At 44.6% G+C, this 14976-nt stretch overlaps 1 protein-coding gene across 12 annotated transcripts in view; it reads left to right on the top strand.

The window, feature by feature from the left end:
• Positions 1-14976, top strand: part of UBR4 (ubiquitin protein ligase E3 component n-recognin 4) — a 133073-nt gene that overhangs the window by 65754 nt on the left and 52343 nt on the right. For 7 of the 12 annotated variants that reach the window (XM_045475861.1, XM_045475859.1, XM_045475860.1 and 4 more), the window contains 9 exons: positions 732-853; positions 1506-1617; positions 3382-3512; positions 3634-3811; positions 4275-4379; positions 5922-6077; positions 6925-7099; positions 13852-13948; positions 14608-14715. In XM_045475861.1, the coding sequence (XP_045331817.1) occupies positions 732-853; positions 1506-1617; positions 3382-3512; positions 3634-3811; positions 4275-4379; positions 5922-6077; positions 6925-7099; positions 13852-13948; positions 14608-14715 (1184 nt within the window). The remainder of the gene's footprint in view (positions 1-731; positions 854-1505; positions 1618-3381; positions 3513-3633; positions 3812-4274; positions 4380-5921; positions 6078-6924; positions 7100-13851; positions 13949-14607; positions 14716-14976) is intronic. The other 5 variants (XM_045475863.1, XM_045475857.1, XM_045475864.1 and 2 more) reach the window with 3 other exon arrangements.

The raw sequence follows: 14976 nt of genomic DNA, 5'->3' as shown, positions 1-14976 counted from the left end.
CTTTCTGATACAGGAATTCAGCAGTGTGGCAGAGAAGCGGGATTTTCTCGTACCGTATCTCCTCCCCTGAGGTTGAATATTTCTCATAGAGGGGCACTTTTGTGTATCTCTGTATTCTTACCGGCAGTTATAATTGTTCTAAAAATGTTTTGGGAGCTTGATCAAAGCCACTTCAGAAGGGAGAAGTGAAGCATCAGCTTGAGAATGTTTTATTCCCAAGTTGCTGCTGTGTTTGGCATCTAACTTCTCACTCTCCAAAGTGTACGTGGAAAAGTAAGGATCCGAATAGCAATCTTGGAAAGTAGAGTGAGCCCTGGTGCTCATTTGTGTTTGCTGGTTGCATGGGCAGTAAACCTAAAAGGCGGGTCAGAGTCAAGTTTATCATCACGTAAGATCTGAGGATTATGGGGAACACGTACAATCTCATCTCGTCATACTTTTCTACCCTCTCTTTTGGTTTCTAAGAGTAGACGCCTACTTACTTCAGTGCTGCAGGATATCTGGAAAGGCTTTCGAGGACAGTTTGAGAGATTAGGAGACTGTTAATAAAGTAAATCACAAATGATGTTGACAACCCACCTTTTGTATGTGTGTTTTGTTTGTTCTGCCGAGTGCGTGAGCCCTTGCCGGTTTTTGTTAGCTTGACCTTTATGTGGGGATGAGACTTTCTACTTCCGTGTTAGATTTTCAAGTAGCTAGAAGTTTTTCTACTGTATTTTCCTCCCCTTTAGGCCTAACTCACATTGAAGCTACCGTCAACGCCCTGGTAGACATTATCCATGGTTACTGCACGTGTGAGCTGGACTGTATTAACACAGCGTCCAAGATCTACATGCAGATGCTACTGTGTCCCGTACGTATCGAGCCAGCCCCAGATATCTTGTATTGGCCTGGGAATGTTGGGAAACGTTTTTTTTTATAAGTTTGTTAGGAAATATAGTAGACTTAAAGGAAGGTAACGGGAAGTAAGGGTTTTGAATATCAATGAAATCTTTATAATCTCACTCATTTCATGGAATAGAAAGGTTTGAAACAGGGATGGATTTTGTTTTTCTTGTTCAGTGCTAAGTCCCCAGGGAATATACCGGTGGTTGCTACATAGTTTGTGCTAAGTTATTGTTAATTAAATGAGTGTGTGAATGAACGTCAAGATCCAGTTCCAGTGATTGTGTCATAGAAGCTCAGTATTGATTTTAGCACAGAGCGAGGATGAGCCTGCGATCTGATGAAAAGCCAGATCCATTTGTAGAGAGCCACTGTGACCAGCCAGTCTGTTACCAGGAACTGAGATTCAGGCAGGTAGGAAGTGCGTCTTAATATATACCAGGTCTGGAGATGGGATTAACTACTGAATTTGGTCAGCAGGGTTGCAGGTGAGAGTAGATAGATAGGTCTTTCACACGTATGTAAGTGACTGACCAAGAAAGGAAAGTTTTTTTATAGACAGTTTCGTGAATAATATAAAACCTAATAAGCATGCTAGTTTTTTTTTTTTTTAACCTCAGGATCCTGCCGTGAGCTTCTCTTGTAAACAAGCTCTAATTCGAGTCCTAAGGCCCAGGAACAAGCGGAGACATGTGACATTGCCATCCTCCCCTCGAAGCAACACTCCAATGGGTAATGTGAAGTCTGGGTTTAGGCTTGTGTGTGCACGTGGTGGGGCCAGGGGGAGGGAGGTGTACAGCCTTAGGAGGTATTGCTCATGTTGACCAAGGTCCTGGAAGCTTTGTTTGTCTATCCTGTGTCTTACCCTGCTTTGTTCCATAAAGATTTTAAGGTGGCACATAAAGATGCATATAGTAAATAGAATAAAAATAAAATTGAAGCCATAAGAAAACAAAGAAAGGTTAATGGTAAAAGTGAGCCAAGGATATAGAAAATTTCTGTCCTGAGATTGTTATGTGTCTTGCATTATTAACAAATGAAGATTTTATATTCGGCTGAAAGCTTCCCGAGAGCTATAGCAAAAATAAGAACAGTTAACAAAGGTCACAATGACTAAAGACAAAAAACAGTCATTTTTCAGGAAAACTATATTTTCCTAGCATAAGAACTCTTCATTAAGGGCCCATTCTATTGCCTAAGGGGTAGTATCCCCACTGGTCTTGACCTACAGTAAGTTTGTTAGCAAATGTCACAAGAGATACCCCTCCTGATGCACTTGGACACAAGTCAAGGGCATGACATTTAACATTTTAGTAAAAGCAGTTCTACAAAATGTCTAAATATTAGCACGATTATGTAACTCTCTGGTTATTTCCTTTGGCTCACAAGTAAATTTCCAATGAAAGTCATGTATGTAACTTTAAATTTTCCACTAGTTACATTATAAAGAGTAAAAAGAAGTAAGTCCAGTATGTAAAGAATACCATTTCAACATGCACTCAGTATAAAAATTTACTAATGAAATACTTCCCATTTAAAAAAAATTTTTGTACTGTTTTCAGAATGTAGTGCATCGTTCACACTAATCCCACGTGTCTCTTTGGACTAGCTGCATTTTCATTGCTCTGCAGCTACACGTGGCTGGTGGCCACCTTGTGGTACAATTGCAGGTTTATTGGAATGTGTGCAACTTGATGATCTTCGGATAACCTTCCTTGGATATTATTTATTAATGTAAGCTTGAGTTAGGCAACAGTTTGTGCCTCTTTTCTTGGGTGAGAAACTACCATACAGGTAATTGACGTTTCCAGTTCAGGCCTTTGTCACGTGCTTTCACAGCCCAGTAAGTGGAAGGCAAGGAAGGCCTCCACCCTCTTCTGACAATTAGGGGTTTAAACCGGACTCCTTTCTCCGTTATCAGAAGGGCTTCCCACTTGACACAGAAGCCAGCCTGGGCAGGACCTGTAGTGGTGGCCTCAGTTTCTATTCGATGGTTGTACATTTTAGTTCTGGTTCTTCTCGTAACGGTTATGTAGTATGAAAATCCCACAACACAGCTGTTTTGGACAGGAGTGAAATGATACTCCAGGCTGCCGTGATGTCACAGATAAACATCTCAATTGTACTATTTTCCCGGTCTTGCCCAAGGTGTTGTGGGAGTTGGTGGGAGCTCCTGGGGCCTACTGGTCTTAGATTTTTCTGCCCGTGGAATTCAGGTTGTTTTTTTTTTGTTTGTTTGTTTCGTTTTGTTTTCAGTTTTGGTTTTTTTTGTTTTGTCACTTCGTCAGCTGGGAAAGTCTTCTCCTAAGGGGGCAAGATCCTGCTGGGCCCAGGGAGTGAGAGACAAGGCTGGGGTGTCCTTGTGGCTTACCTCTAAAGCATAGGGCTCTAGCTGGTAGCTCGTCTTGGGTTTACGCTGCTGCATGACTCTGCACACCACATGCCAAGGGAGGAAAGAACAGGCACTGTTGGGTGACTGGGGTTTCTTTGGCTCAGGAGATAAGGATGACGATGATGATGATGATGCAGATGAGAAAATGCAGTCATCAGGGATTCCGAATGCTGGTCACATCCGTCAGGAGAGCCAGGAACAGAGTGAGGTGGACCATGGAGATTTTGAGATGGTGGTGAGTCTCCGGCAGCAGGAGAGGGGAGGAAGAGTCTCTTAGCTCTCCTCTAGCTCTCATTCTGTGGACTTGCAAAAGCTGCCATTTACTGTGGGACACTGACAGAGCTTTCTCTCTGCAGTCTGAGTCGATGGTCCTGGAGACAGCTGAAAATGTCAACAATGGCAACCCCTCTCCCCTGGAGGCCCTGCTGGCAGGCGCAGAGGGCTTCCCCCCCATGCTGGACATCCCGCCTGATGCAGATGACGAGACCATGGTTGAACTAGCCATTGCCCTGAGCCTGCAGCAGGACCAACAAGGTAGAAGGCTGTGCCGGGAACAGAGCCGCCCGGCGGCCTTGAGCAGCAGAGAGGGTCTGGCAGTTACTGATATCCGGCTGACTTAGCTTGTCCCCAGATTTGGGGAGAGGTGGATCTGGGTGAGAGCTGTTAAGAGACACAGGTGGAGAGTGACAGGGTCGTGGTGGGATTTGCAGTCTGGGAACCAATCTCCTCATTTCCGTTAGTTTGGTCTTTTGGATTATTTCCTCCCAAATCTGTTAGATTCCTCTGGCCTGTGTCCTGCCTGAGCTGAAGGAAGCCTTCCACCATGTCTGTAACCAAACTTGGTGGGTGGACAGCACCGGCTGTTGATTAACTTCCTCCAGGCCAGAGGGGGTCACAAGCCGGTGAATTTAGACTCCCGAGGGCAGCAGGCGGCCAAAGCAGTGCTGTGGACGGGGTCTGGAAGGAATGCTGTGCTCACTCTCCACTTGTTTCCCAGGCAGCAGCAGCAGTGCCCTGGGCCTGCAGAGCCTGGGGCTGTCCGGCCAGGCACCCAGCTCTTCCTCTCTGGACGCAGGAACCCTCTCTGACACCACAGCATCAGGTAACTGTCCACAGCAAGGAGCGCGGCTTGGGGCCCCAGGACCCTCCGGCCTCGCTTCTGGTGCTGTGAGAGTGGAACGGGCAGCTGCTTTGACAGGCCATTCTGGACTTCCTGCTTCTGCCTTTGCTTTAGGAATGCGGGCGTGGAGGGCACGGTGATGCAGCTCGGCAAAGGCGCTCGTGGCTCTGCTTCCTGACACTTTGCATGCTGCCTGGCTCCCGCTGGTCTCCCGAGGAAAGGCCGAGAGAGCGGCTTGCAGGGTGGTCAGCTGTAGGGCTCCAGTGACAGCTTTCAGGGCTCTTCGCCAGAGTCCTGACGCTCTAGACAACATGGAAAGGGAGACGAGGCGTAGCTAGAGCTCATGCCATTAACTGTTTTCTCTTCATTTACAAATAAAAGCGAAGCGGCAAGAAGCTGAGTTCTGCTTCAGGTCGGTGAGGCTCACCGGCAGGGGCCTGTGAGCCCGGGAGGTGGGGGTGGAAGTGCAGAGGAACTCGTCAGACCCCGTTTTGTCTTTGCACTCCACCTCTTTGCTGATCTGATAAGAAAAAACCAAAATGTCCTGAGCAGAGAGTTGGACCAAATAGAGGAGGATGGGACACTGGGTGATCCACTAGAAAATCAACCCCTGAGTGACGTAAGGTTTGATCTAGAGTTTTCCAGAGTGCTGCTTCCCTGTATTTCTTTTTTCCTTCTTTTCTTTCTCTCTCTTCTCTTGGGAGTTTAACCCTGGATAGAAGAGAGGGGGAGAAACTGGCTGTCCCTCTCACCTTGCTGCCGTGGTGTGTGTCGCTTTTCTCCAGTTTCGTTCGTTGCCGTCCTCTCAGGCTCGGAGGTGGCCGTCGTGCTGTGCCGATTGTGTTTCTGCCGTGCTCTGTGGCTGTCTTGGCTTTCTTCCCCCCTGTATCTCATCCAGCGTTTTCCTCCTGTCTCAGCTCAGCCCTGATCCTGGATGCTGTGGCTGTCTCTGGGGAATTTCCTTGCTTCATTCTTAGCGTCTGATGAGGATGATTAGGAGGGGTGAAATTTCCCAATGAACTCCCCTCTGGACCACCTGATCAAAAACCAAACCAAATAAACAAACAAGGTTGATTCAAGAGCTCACGACAAGTGATTTCCTCACATAAGCACAAATGAACTGATTGCAAAACAAATCTCCTTAAAATTCAGAGTTCTGTGCTTTGAACGGTAATGGGTAGTCTCTGATCTCAGCAGGTGTCAGTAACACCTAGACAGTGGTGACTGTGAAGCATTCTAACTAGAAAACTGAGTGTCCACATCACAGATTCTCGTTGGATCTCTGCACTGTCTACTCGCTGTAGTATAGCAGCGAAGGAAATGCCCAGCGAACTGGGGTTTCACTTCTGTCTAAGTACTGTTTGCAATGCACCGTGTACAGTGTTTGTTCCTGTTGGTGATTAACCAGCAAAGCAAATCTCTCCCTTTTTCCTTTGATGACAGGATGTATCAACCGCATTGTGTCCCCTCTGCACTATGTGGTTTGATGCTGTCGCCCCCAGGAGGGGTTTTTACCTGTAACAGCTCTCGTTATTCTCTTAGCTCCAGCCTCGGACGATGAGGGCAGCACGGCGGCGACTGACGGCTCCACCCTTCGGACCTCCCCTGCTGAGCATGGTGGTAGCGTGGGCTCGGAGAGCGGGGGGAGCGCCGTGGACTCGGTGGCTGGCGAGCACAGTGGTAATGTGGCTGGGGGGCCCGATCTCCCTGGGCAGGGGCGGGAACACACTAGGAGTCTCTGCCTGGGTCCTGGGGGTTGGTGTCAGGCAAGGGAAGTTTTGAGGGCTCGCTGAAAGCCTTGAGAAATTCATTTGACCTCAACTTTGGGAGTTTCAAACGTTCAGGGATAATAGCTTAAGCACCAGATGGTTAACATTGGGATATTTTACAGGCCACTTTTAATTGTCTCTTTTTGGAAGAAAGCAGTGACGTGCATAATCCCAAATCATGATTGATCTAAAACAGTTAACGGTACGACCTTAAAGTCCATCATACTGTGGCTCTTGTCCCCCTCTATTGGGGGAAGCTGTTCTGGACAGTCCTCCTGTTGATGATCTGATGTGTTAACATGGCGGGCCATAGTCTACTGGCTGAAAGGGCAGGGCTCTAGAATGAGAAAGCATGCCATTTTGGTTTGACCTTGTAAACCAGTCTGTGGTTAAAAATTTGATATGAAAATACTTTGTAGAAGAGATTAAGAGTAGCTGGTAATTTCTAGATTCCCAAGTCAATGTGAGTGTCCCTTGGGTTATGAGATGGAAATTTATCAGCAACAGAGATGAAGATTGTTTTTGTAGGTGGATCTTCTATACCATAGAAGGTTGAGTGACTGGTGCCCTGGGAGTCTTTCAGCATAGTGATATGGGGCCAGAATCTTGCATTCACTCCGTATTTCTTTTCTTCTTCATGCAGAAGAAAAAACGTTCTAAAGCTACTGGTCATCTCCTAACTATTGTGGACTTCAGAATGCATTGGGTTCCACCACACTTGGGAGACGATACACACTTTTGTAACCTTTTCCCTCTAGTATCTGGTCGGAGCAGTGCTTATGGTGATGCCACAGTGGAGGGGCACCCAGCTGGACCAGGAAGTGTCAGCTCAAGCACTGGAGCCATCAGCACCACCACCGGACACCAGGAAGGAGACGGCTCTGAGGGCGAAGGAGAAGGGGAAGGAGAAGGAGATGTCCATACTAGCAACAGGTTAGGACTTGGTCATTTGCAGTCAAGAGACTGTGGGAGAAGATTCCAGGAACGGGATGATGGACCAGTTGCAGGAGGTGGAGTCACGATACCAGTCTATTTCTTTTGAAATACCAAAGGCAATAAATTCAGGAAACAGTTTAAGGTCTTAGGAAGCCTTCTAGGTTTGTCTTCTTTACCCTAATTAGGATTACATCAGTGTAGGTTAATGGCAGAGAGGATAGGAAGTAGTTTTTCTCTTAAGGCCCCGGATATCCCTCAGTCACTCTAAAGTGATTTTCAGAAAACCGTGTATCTTCCCGCTCAAATCTTTCTTGTTTCCTCATCACCCATGAGCCCATGTTGTAGCATTCTCTTTACAAGCAGCACTGTTCTAGGCTCAACAGTTGTAGCTGCTAGGTATGTACTAGAAGTAGCAGCTCCTGTGTTCAGCATGTTTATAAGGTGACAGAGCAAATATGTGTTTATAGCTGGAGATACCAGTGATAGGGCATTTGGCAAATTGAAAGCGATCTGTAAAATCCTAATCCGTCTCCCTCAAGAAGTTGTGGTGGTGTTTGGTGCTGGATTGTTGGAGTGAATGTAGTCTGAACTGAGAGGTGACTAGAGAGATACATTTGTGTTCTAATGTTTGTTAGATTTGCTGATAGATAACTGCCCACAGGTATCACATTAGTGCAGAAATAATAACTGGCACTTTGAACTCCACGATTTCTACAAAAGGTCACTGGAGCTGATAAGCATCAGAGACATTTTCAGAGGGCGTCAGCGAGTGTCTCCCATATTCCCTGTTTCCTTCCACTTGAACCTCAGTTCTTGGAACATCTCTGATGAAGGTGACCTCTGGCTCAGCTGATGATATTTTGATGGGGTTTGTTTTTTAACTTAACACGAAGGGGTTTTTTACTTAATCTTTTTTTTCTCACTTAATGTGCTCTCTGGGTTAATTCTATGTGTCCAGAGAATGTGGTCTTTGTGATTTCTTGTTTTTTGAAATTTATTTAAAACCTTTTTAATCCAGTCTTCCGTTGCTTGTTAATCAAAATGGTTAAGTTTATTTGTGATTAGTGTTAATTACTGATGTATTTGAATTTATGCCTGCCGTTTACCTCCTGCTGTTTCTTTGTTTTGCTTGTTTCGGTGCCTCTTTTTGTCTTTGCAGTCCTCTTTTGGGTTGATTTCCTGTGTTTTCGTTCCTTTTTCTTTCCTTTTACCTGCCCCCCCTCCATGTTTGGTACTGCAGTGCCTTGGTGGTTACCCTCCTCATTTCAGTGTGTACGTTTAACTTCTCCAAAACCAGAGTTAACTAAGAGCTGTATCTTCTACCTGAATACTGGAGAGGACCTTAGAAGGCTTGGCCCCTTCTTATCAACTTAAGTGGTGACTTTCCTGTGCTTTAATTTCTTTTTAAAAAAGGCTTTTGAAGCTTTCAAGGTATCGTTACTGTTTTATATAGTTTATGTGCTCAGTGTGTATTCAGATTTACTTATATGTTTACCTCTTCCGGTGCTCGGCATTTTCTTGTGCATGTCAGACCTTCTGTCAGGGATCATTTTCTTTTCTTTTTTTTTTTTTTTTTAACTTTTTTTTTTAACGTTTATTTATTTATGAGACAGAGACAGAGCATGAACGGGGGAGGGTCAGAGAGAGGGAGACACAGAATCTGAAACAGGCTCCAGGCTCTGAGCTGTCAGCACAGAGCCCGACGCGGGGCTCAAACTCACGGACCACGAGATCGTGACCTGAGCCGAAGTCGGATGCTTAACCGACTGAGCCACTCAGGCGCCCCTGTCTGGGATCATTTTGTATTGAAGTATGTCATTTAGATTTTCCTTTAGGGGAGGGCGGCTGGTTACAAAATCTCAGATTTTCTCAGTCTGAAAATGTTTTTATTCAGCTCACATTTTGTAGACCTGTTTTTGATGGGTATACAGTTTTCTTTGAGAGTTTCCCCCCCCAAATTGAAAACGATACCTACCGTGAGAAGTCACCTGCTGTCATAATTACTGCTTCTTCGAAAATAGTGTCCTTACTGCTGCTTATAAAATCTTTATTTTATCATTGTTTTTAGGATATGGTTAGGATGGATTTCTTTGCGTTTCTTCTACTTAGTGGTCTTTGGAAATGTTGAATGTTTGAGTTAGTGTCTTTTTATTCTAGACGATTCTCACCTGTTATGCTCAACAGATACTGCTTCTGTCTCGTTTTCTGTCATTTTTTCTTTCTGGGAGCCTACTTAAAATAGATGTTTTACTATCATATTCTCTTTTCCATCTCTCATGATAGCTTTTTTTTTTCTTTGAAAAAATCACCTGTGCTTAATTTATAGTTTCTTACCATCTGTTTGAAGCTTTCCAGTTGTTTTTGTTACATCTGTTTGTAGTTGTAAACCACATTAATTGATTTTTCTGTTATTAAACCAACCTTGTGAGGACACTTGCTTGTGATATCCGGTCCTTTGCATCACTGGATTTGAATTGCTAATATTTTATCTAGACCTGTAATTTTTGTTTGAAACGTTTTTGTCAGGTATTGGTATTTATATTATTCTGGCCTCCTAAAGTGAGGACATGTTTCCCCTTTTGCTGTCATTTAGAAGAGCTTATGTGAGAACGGCATTATATAATCTATAAATTCTCTTATTAAAATTTAGTAGTGGACTCATCTGGTCTGGACTTTCTTTAAGGGAAGATTTAAAATCACAGATTCAGGGGCGTCTAGGTGGTTCAGTTGGTTAAGTGTCTGACTTTTAATTTCAGCTCAGGTCATGATTTCACAGTTCATGGGATCAAGCTCCCTGTTGGTCTCTGTGTTGACAGTGTGGAGCCCGCTTGGGATTCTCTCTCTCTCTCTCTCTCTCTCTCTCTCTCTCTGTCTGTCTCTCTCCCTCTCTCTCCCTCTCTCTCCCTCTCTCTCCCTCTCTCCTTCTCTCCCTCTCTCCCTCTCTCCCTCTCACCCGCTCATGCTCTTTCTGTCCCTTAAATAACTTAAAAAAGTTTACAGATTCATTTTTTAAATGATACAGAATTTATGTTTCCTCATGTGTCAGATTTGGTATGTTGTCCTTTTCACATAATTTGTTAATTTTTTAAAGATGTCTGTTGGCATAAAGCTGTTCGTAAACTTTTTTATCATCCTTTTAATGTCTTTAGGATCTGTAGTGATTACCTTTTTTCATTTCTAATGTTGGAAACTTAACGTTTTTATTTTTTATATATTTACAAATGTTTATGAGAGGGAGCGTGCGCAAGTGGGGGAGGGACAGAGAGAGAGGGAGACACAGAATCTGAAGCAGGCTCCAGGCCCTGAGCTATCAGCATAGAACCTGACACAGGGCTCGAACTCCCAAACTATGAGATCATTACCTGAGCTGAAGTCGGAAGCCTAACCGACTGAGCCAGCCACCCAGGTGCCCGTGTTCTTTTTTTAAAAGTCCGTTTTGCTTGGAGTTACCAACTTTCTTTATAAGGAACTGAATTCTGCCTTTGATTTTCCTGTCTTATGTCTGCTTTCTATTTTATTTCCACTCTTTTTTTAAAAAACTTTTTTTTAAGTTATTTATTTTGAGAGAGAGAAAGAGTATGCCTAGCGGGGCAGGGGCAGAGAGAGAGAGAGAGAGAGAGAGAGAGAGAGAGAGAGAGAGAGAGAATATCTCAGGCAAGCTCTGCACTGTCTGCCTGGAGCCCGATCTGGGGCTCGAACCCATGAACTGTGAGATCATGACATGAGCCGAAATCAAGAGTTGGACGCTGAAGCGACTGAGCCACTCAGGTGCTCCTTATTACCACTCTTACTGTTTCTTTTTTCTGCTTACTAAAGTTGGTGTAGTACCTTATTTTTGAGCGGGGGGGGGTTAATTTTTTGTTCTTTTTCTAGCTTAAGATGGAAGCTGGGGGCTCAGTTGGTTGAACGTCCAACTCTTGATTTCAGCTCAAGTCATGATCCTAGGGTTGGACCAAGCACCAAGATTCTCTCCCTCCCTCCCTCTTCCCTCTCCCCTGCTCATGCTCTCTCTCTCAAATACAGAGGAAAAAAAAAAAAAAAAAAGATGGGAAGCTTAAATAATTGGTGTTCCACCTTTCATTTTAAGTACATATTTGAAGCTATATATTTCTTTCTAAACATCCCTTTAAATTCTGCTTTAGCTAGATCCCATGTATTTGGATGCATTGTATTTCATCGCTCTTCAGTTCAGAATGTTTTTTTAAGTTCTATTGTAATTGGATCTTTGTTCCATAGGATATTTAGAAGTATGTTGCTTGTTATTTTTCCATTACTAATTTACGATTTAACTTACCATGGTTGGGAACATACTGTGTGATTTCAATCCTTTCAGATTTCTTGAGACTCCACATTGCTTTTTTCTTTTTAATGTTTATTTATCCTGAGAAAGAGCTAGTGAGCAGGAACAGGGGAGAAGGGCAGAGGGAAAGAGAGAATCCTGAGGTGAGGCTCGATCTCACAACTGCGAGGTCATGACGTGAGCCAAAATCGAGTTGGACGCTCAACCAACTGAGCCACCCAGGTGCCCCTCGGCATTGCTTCTAAAACGATGTTTTATCTTTTTATATCTTTAGCGTCTTTAGGAAGGCCATTTTAGGTAATCTAGCCATGTTAGTAATAGAAATATCTAAAGTGGTTTTAAGTTAACTTTTGTTTTTTTCAGGGAAAATTTAATCAAGCAATTGTTAAAGTCTTTTCTTTTAAATTTTTTTTTTTTTTTTTCAACGTTTATTTATTTTTGGGACAGAGAGAGACAGAGCATGAACGGGGGAGGGGCAGAGAGAGAGGGAGACACAGAATCGGAAACAGGCTCCAGGCTCTGAGCCATCAGCCCAGAGCCCGACGCGGGGCTCGAACTCACGGACCGCGAGATCGTGACCTGGCTGAAGTCGGACGCTTAACCGACTGCGCCACCCAGGCGCCCCAGCCATGACCCGTTTTAAATAATGTTAATAACTGTTTTTTTTTTTTTTTTAACGTTTACCTTTGAAAGAGAGAGAGAGAGAACACGTGCGTAAGCAGGGAAGGGGTGGAGAGAGAGGGAGATACAGAATCCGAAGCAGACTCCAGGCTCCGAGCTGTCAGCACAGAGCCCGACGCAGGGCTTGAACCCACGAACCGTGAGATCATGACCTGAGCCGAAGTCAGACACTTAACCAACTGAGCTACCCAGGCGCCCCAGTAACTGAATTGTTGTTACTTTAAGCCACTAAAAAAAGGAAGTTGCAATTTTTCGTGTAGAGTTTACTTTTTTTTGGTTAGATTTTTTTTTTTTTTTTTTTTTTTTTTTTTTAAAGTCAGCTGCATGCACAGCACAGATCCCAACATGGGGCCTTTGAACCCATGGGATCAAGACCTGATCAAGACCTGAGCTGAGATCAAGAGTCAGATGCTTAACTGACTGAGTCACCCAGGCACCCCCTTTGTTTGTTAGGCTTCCCATTTAAGAGTTTGAAAAGCCAGCAGTCTGACAGCATCTTGGTCCAGGTCCAGACTCTGCTCATTTTGTTGACTTTTCTTTCATACACGTGTATTCACAAGTATGTTCTGCATATCTGAAGATTTTAATCCCATCGCAAAACTTGCTGTGTTTTACCCTGCAAGTGTTGAACTGCTACCATCATCTTACTTTCTTTGCTTTGTCTTGTACATTCCTGAGCAGTTCTTACTCATTTGTGCTCCCCACACAGCTTGCTTTGTTCTCGGATGCATAAGAGAGGTTTTAGGTGTAACTGTATTCTGAAGGACTGTTAGCTCATTCCTTTGAGTTATTTTTGGAATCATGGTCATTTAGCATTCAAGTAAGACCCCATACTTAGGTTCAAACTTTTACTACTTTGAAAATATTCTGGATATCTCTTGGGGTATGTTAATACCTGAAAATCACTTTTTTATGCGTACGTAGGCATACGGCTTGTTATACACAGTCTGTAAAGTAAAATGAAGCAAGATCAGTTTACGTATTATGAGAGCGAATCCATTAACTCAGCAGATGCACTCTTAATCTGTGTAAGATTGTGTGTTAGATGAGACTGCCGACCGGCCTGTCAAATAAGATGCTAATAAATTAATTTTCATTTTGGTCCTGTCTTGAAACAGCATATTCACAAGACCCAGAGGTACGCATATGATAGGGAAGCCCAGCCGTGTATGCAGATGAAGAAGGCTAGTTAGTGCCTAACTGAATGTGTGGGAGAGCTCATGGGTCCAGTGGAAAGGGCGGTGTTGAAATTGAATTTTACAGTAGGAAAAATGATGGGGGAGTGGAGAGGGTAAAGCGGTGCTGGGCCTTCCTGAGGACTTGAGAAGCAAGGAAAAGAAAGGCCTGGATCACTGTGCAACTGGATGATGCAGACTTTGCAGGCGGAGGAATCCCAGAAGATAATGCCTGGAGGCAGAATGGGGTCATGTGTTGGAAAAAGCCATAGAGTGCACCATACTGAAGGTGTGATTTTGCTGCTGAGAACAGCTAGGGCCCGATTGCTTGAGACATATTTGCAACTTCTCCTGTAGCAGGTTTTCAGGGCCATCAGTTGTATTTTGGAATAGTTTGTTCCTTTTAGTGGAGCGAGATTTCTCCTGTGTCGCTGGTATACCAAACAGGCATCTCTGAACATTTTGCTGATGCTAGGATCATTCCGAAGCAGTAGGCTCCTTGTTTACCTTGGTGGCAGGAGGAAAGAACTATATTCGGCCGGTTAGTGGTTGTGAACTAGCTCACATTTCATGTATTTTCCTTGGCCTTTTAGGCTGCACATGGTCCGTCTGATGCTGTTGGAGAGACTACTGCAGACCTTGCCCCAGTTACGAAATGTTGGAGGCGTCCGGGCCATCCCGTACATGCAGGTATCCCTCAGTTCACCTGGGTCTGTCACGTTGTGTTTGGACCATCCTTCAGCGTGTTCACGTGTCTCTCCTAGAGGCTCTGTAAGGCCTTGTTTGGTGTTAGGTCAGAGAATAATGGAATGCAGCTTTGAACTACAAGTTTTAGCCCTAAATTCTATAGGTGAAAAGGCCAGGGGTCGGAGAATTTAAAAAGATGTCTGCAAGTCCTCCAGCTAGTTACTGACAGAGCCAGGAGCAAATGTCTGCTCCACAGATGCTTGGTGTATGTGAGTCTGTATTAACACAGTGTTGGAATGTGGTCTGCTAGCTGTTCTCGCACTAACTGCCTTCATCTTAGGCAGAGAGCTCTTTACTTTGGGCACAGCACACTGCCCCCTGTCAAGCCACTTTGGTTGATTATAACGTAGTTTAGTTGATTTGTTTTGCAGACTGTTTGCAAAACGCCTTCTGTGATGCCACGTGTGGCGTATACCAAAATTCGACTCTTCCGACTCCGGACACTTCACCTTCAGATACCTCGAGATTTAGGACCTTTTCGTGGATCAGAGTTGTGACTGACAGGGGCGTCAGGAGGATCGGGGTTTCTTCCGAAACACCTTGTGTTAGAGTCATCCTCTAGGGTACTGGTCCTCACGTTTTACCTCTCTGTTGACTTCCAGGTCATTCTGATGCTCACTACAGATCTGGATGGAGAAGATGAGAAAGACAAGGGAGCCCTGGACAACCTGCTCTCCCAGCTAATTGCTGAACTGGGCATGGACAAAAAGGTAAGATTGGAGAGTCCCACTGTGTCAGGAACAGGCACGGGCTGAGGTCCTTCCAGCCTGCCATCCTTCCCTTAGAGGAGCTTCACTTCATTTCTGGGGGGCACCACCTGGACAGGAGGGCTCCGGTTCCAGTGATTCAACAAAAGCAGTAGGCCTGCATTGGCCCAGGCCTCCTGTTAGGTCTGGACGTAAATGAGGAACAGACCCAAGTCTCTGCCCCCACAGACCTTTTGTAGTTCCCCAGGCTGAAAACAAGAAATT

Source organism: Leopardus geoffroyi, chromosome C1 (genome assembly GCF_018350155.1).
Source record: "Leopardus geoffroyi isolate Oge1 chromosome C1, O.geoffroyi_Oge1_pat1.0, whole genome shotgun sequence".
NCBI classification, from domain to species: Eukaryota; Metazoa; Chordata; class Mammalia; order Carnivora; family Felidae; genus Leopardus; species Leopardus geoffroyi.
Note: the sequence above shows the minus strand (reverse complement) of the source record. Positions and strands in the feature narration are given on the sequence as shown.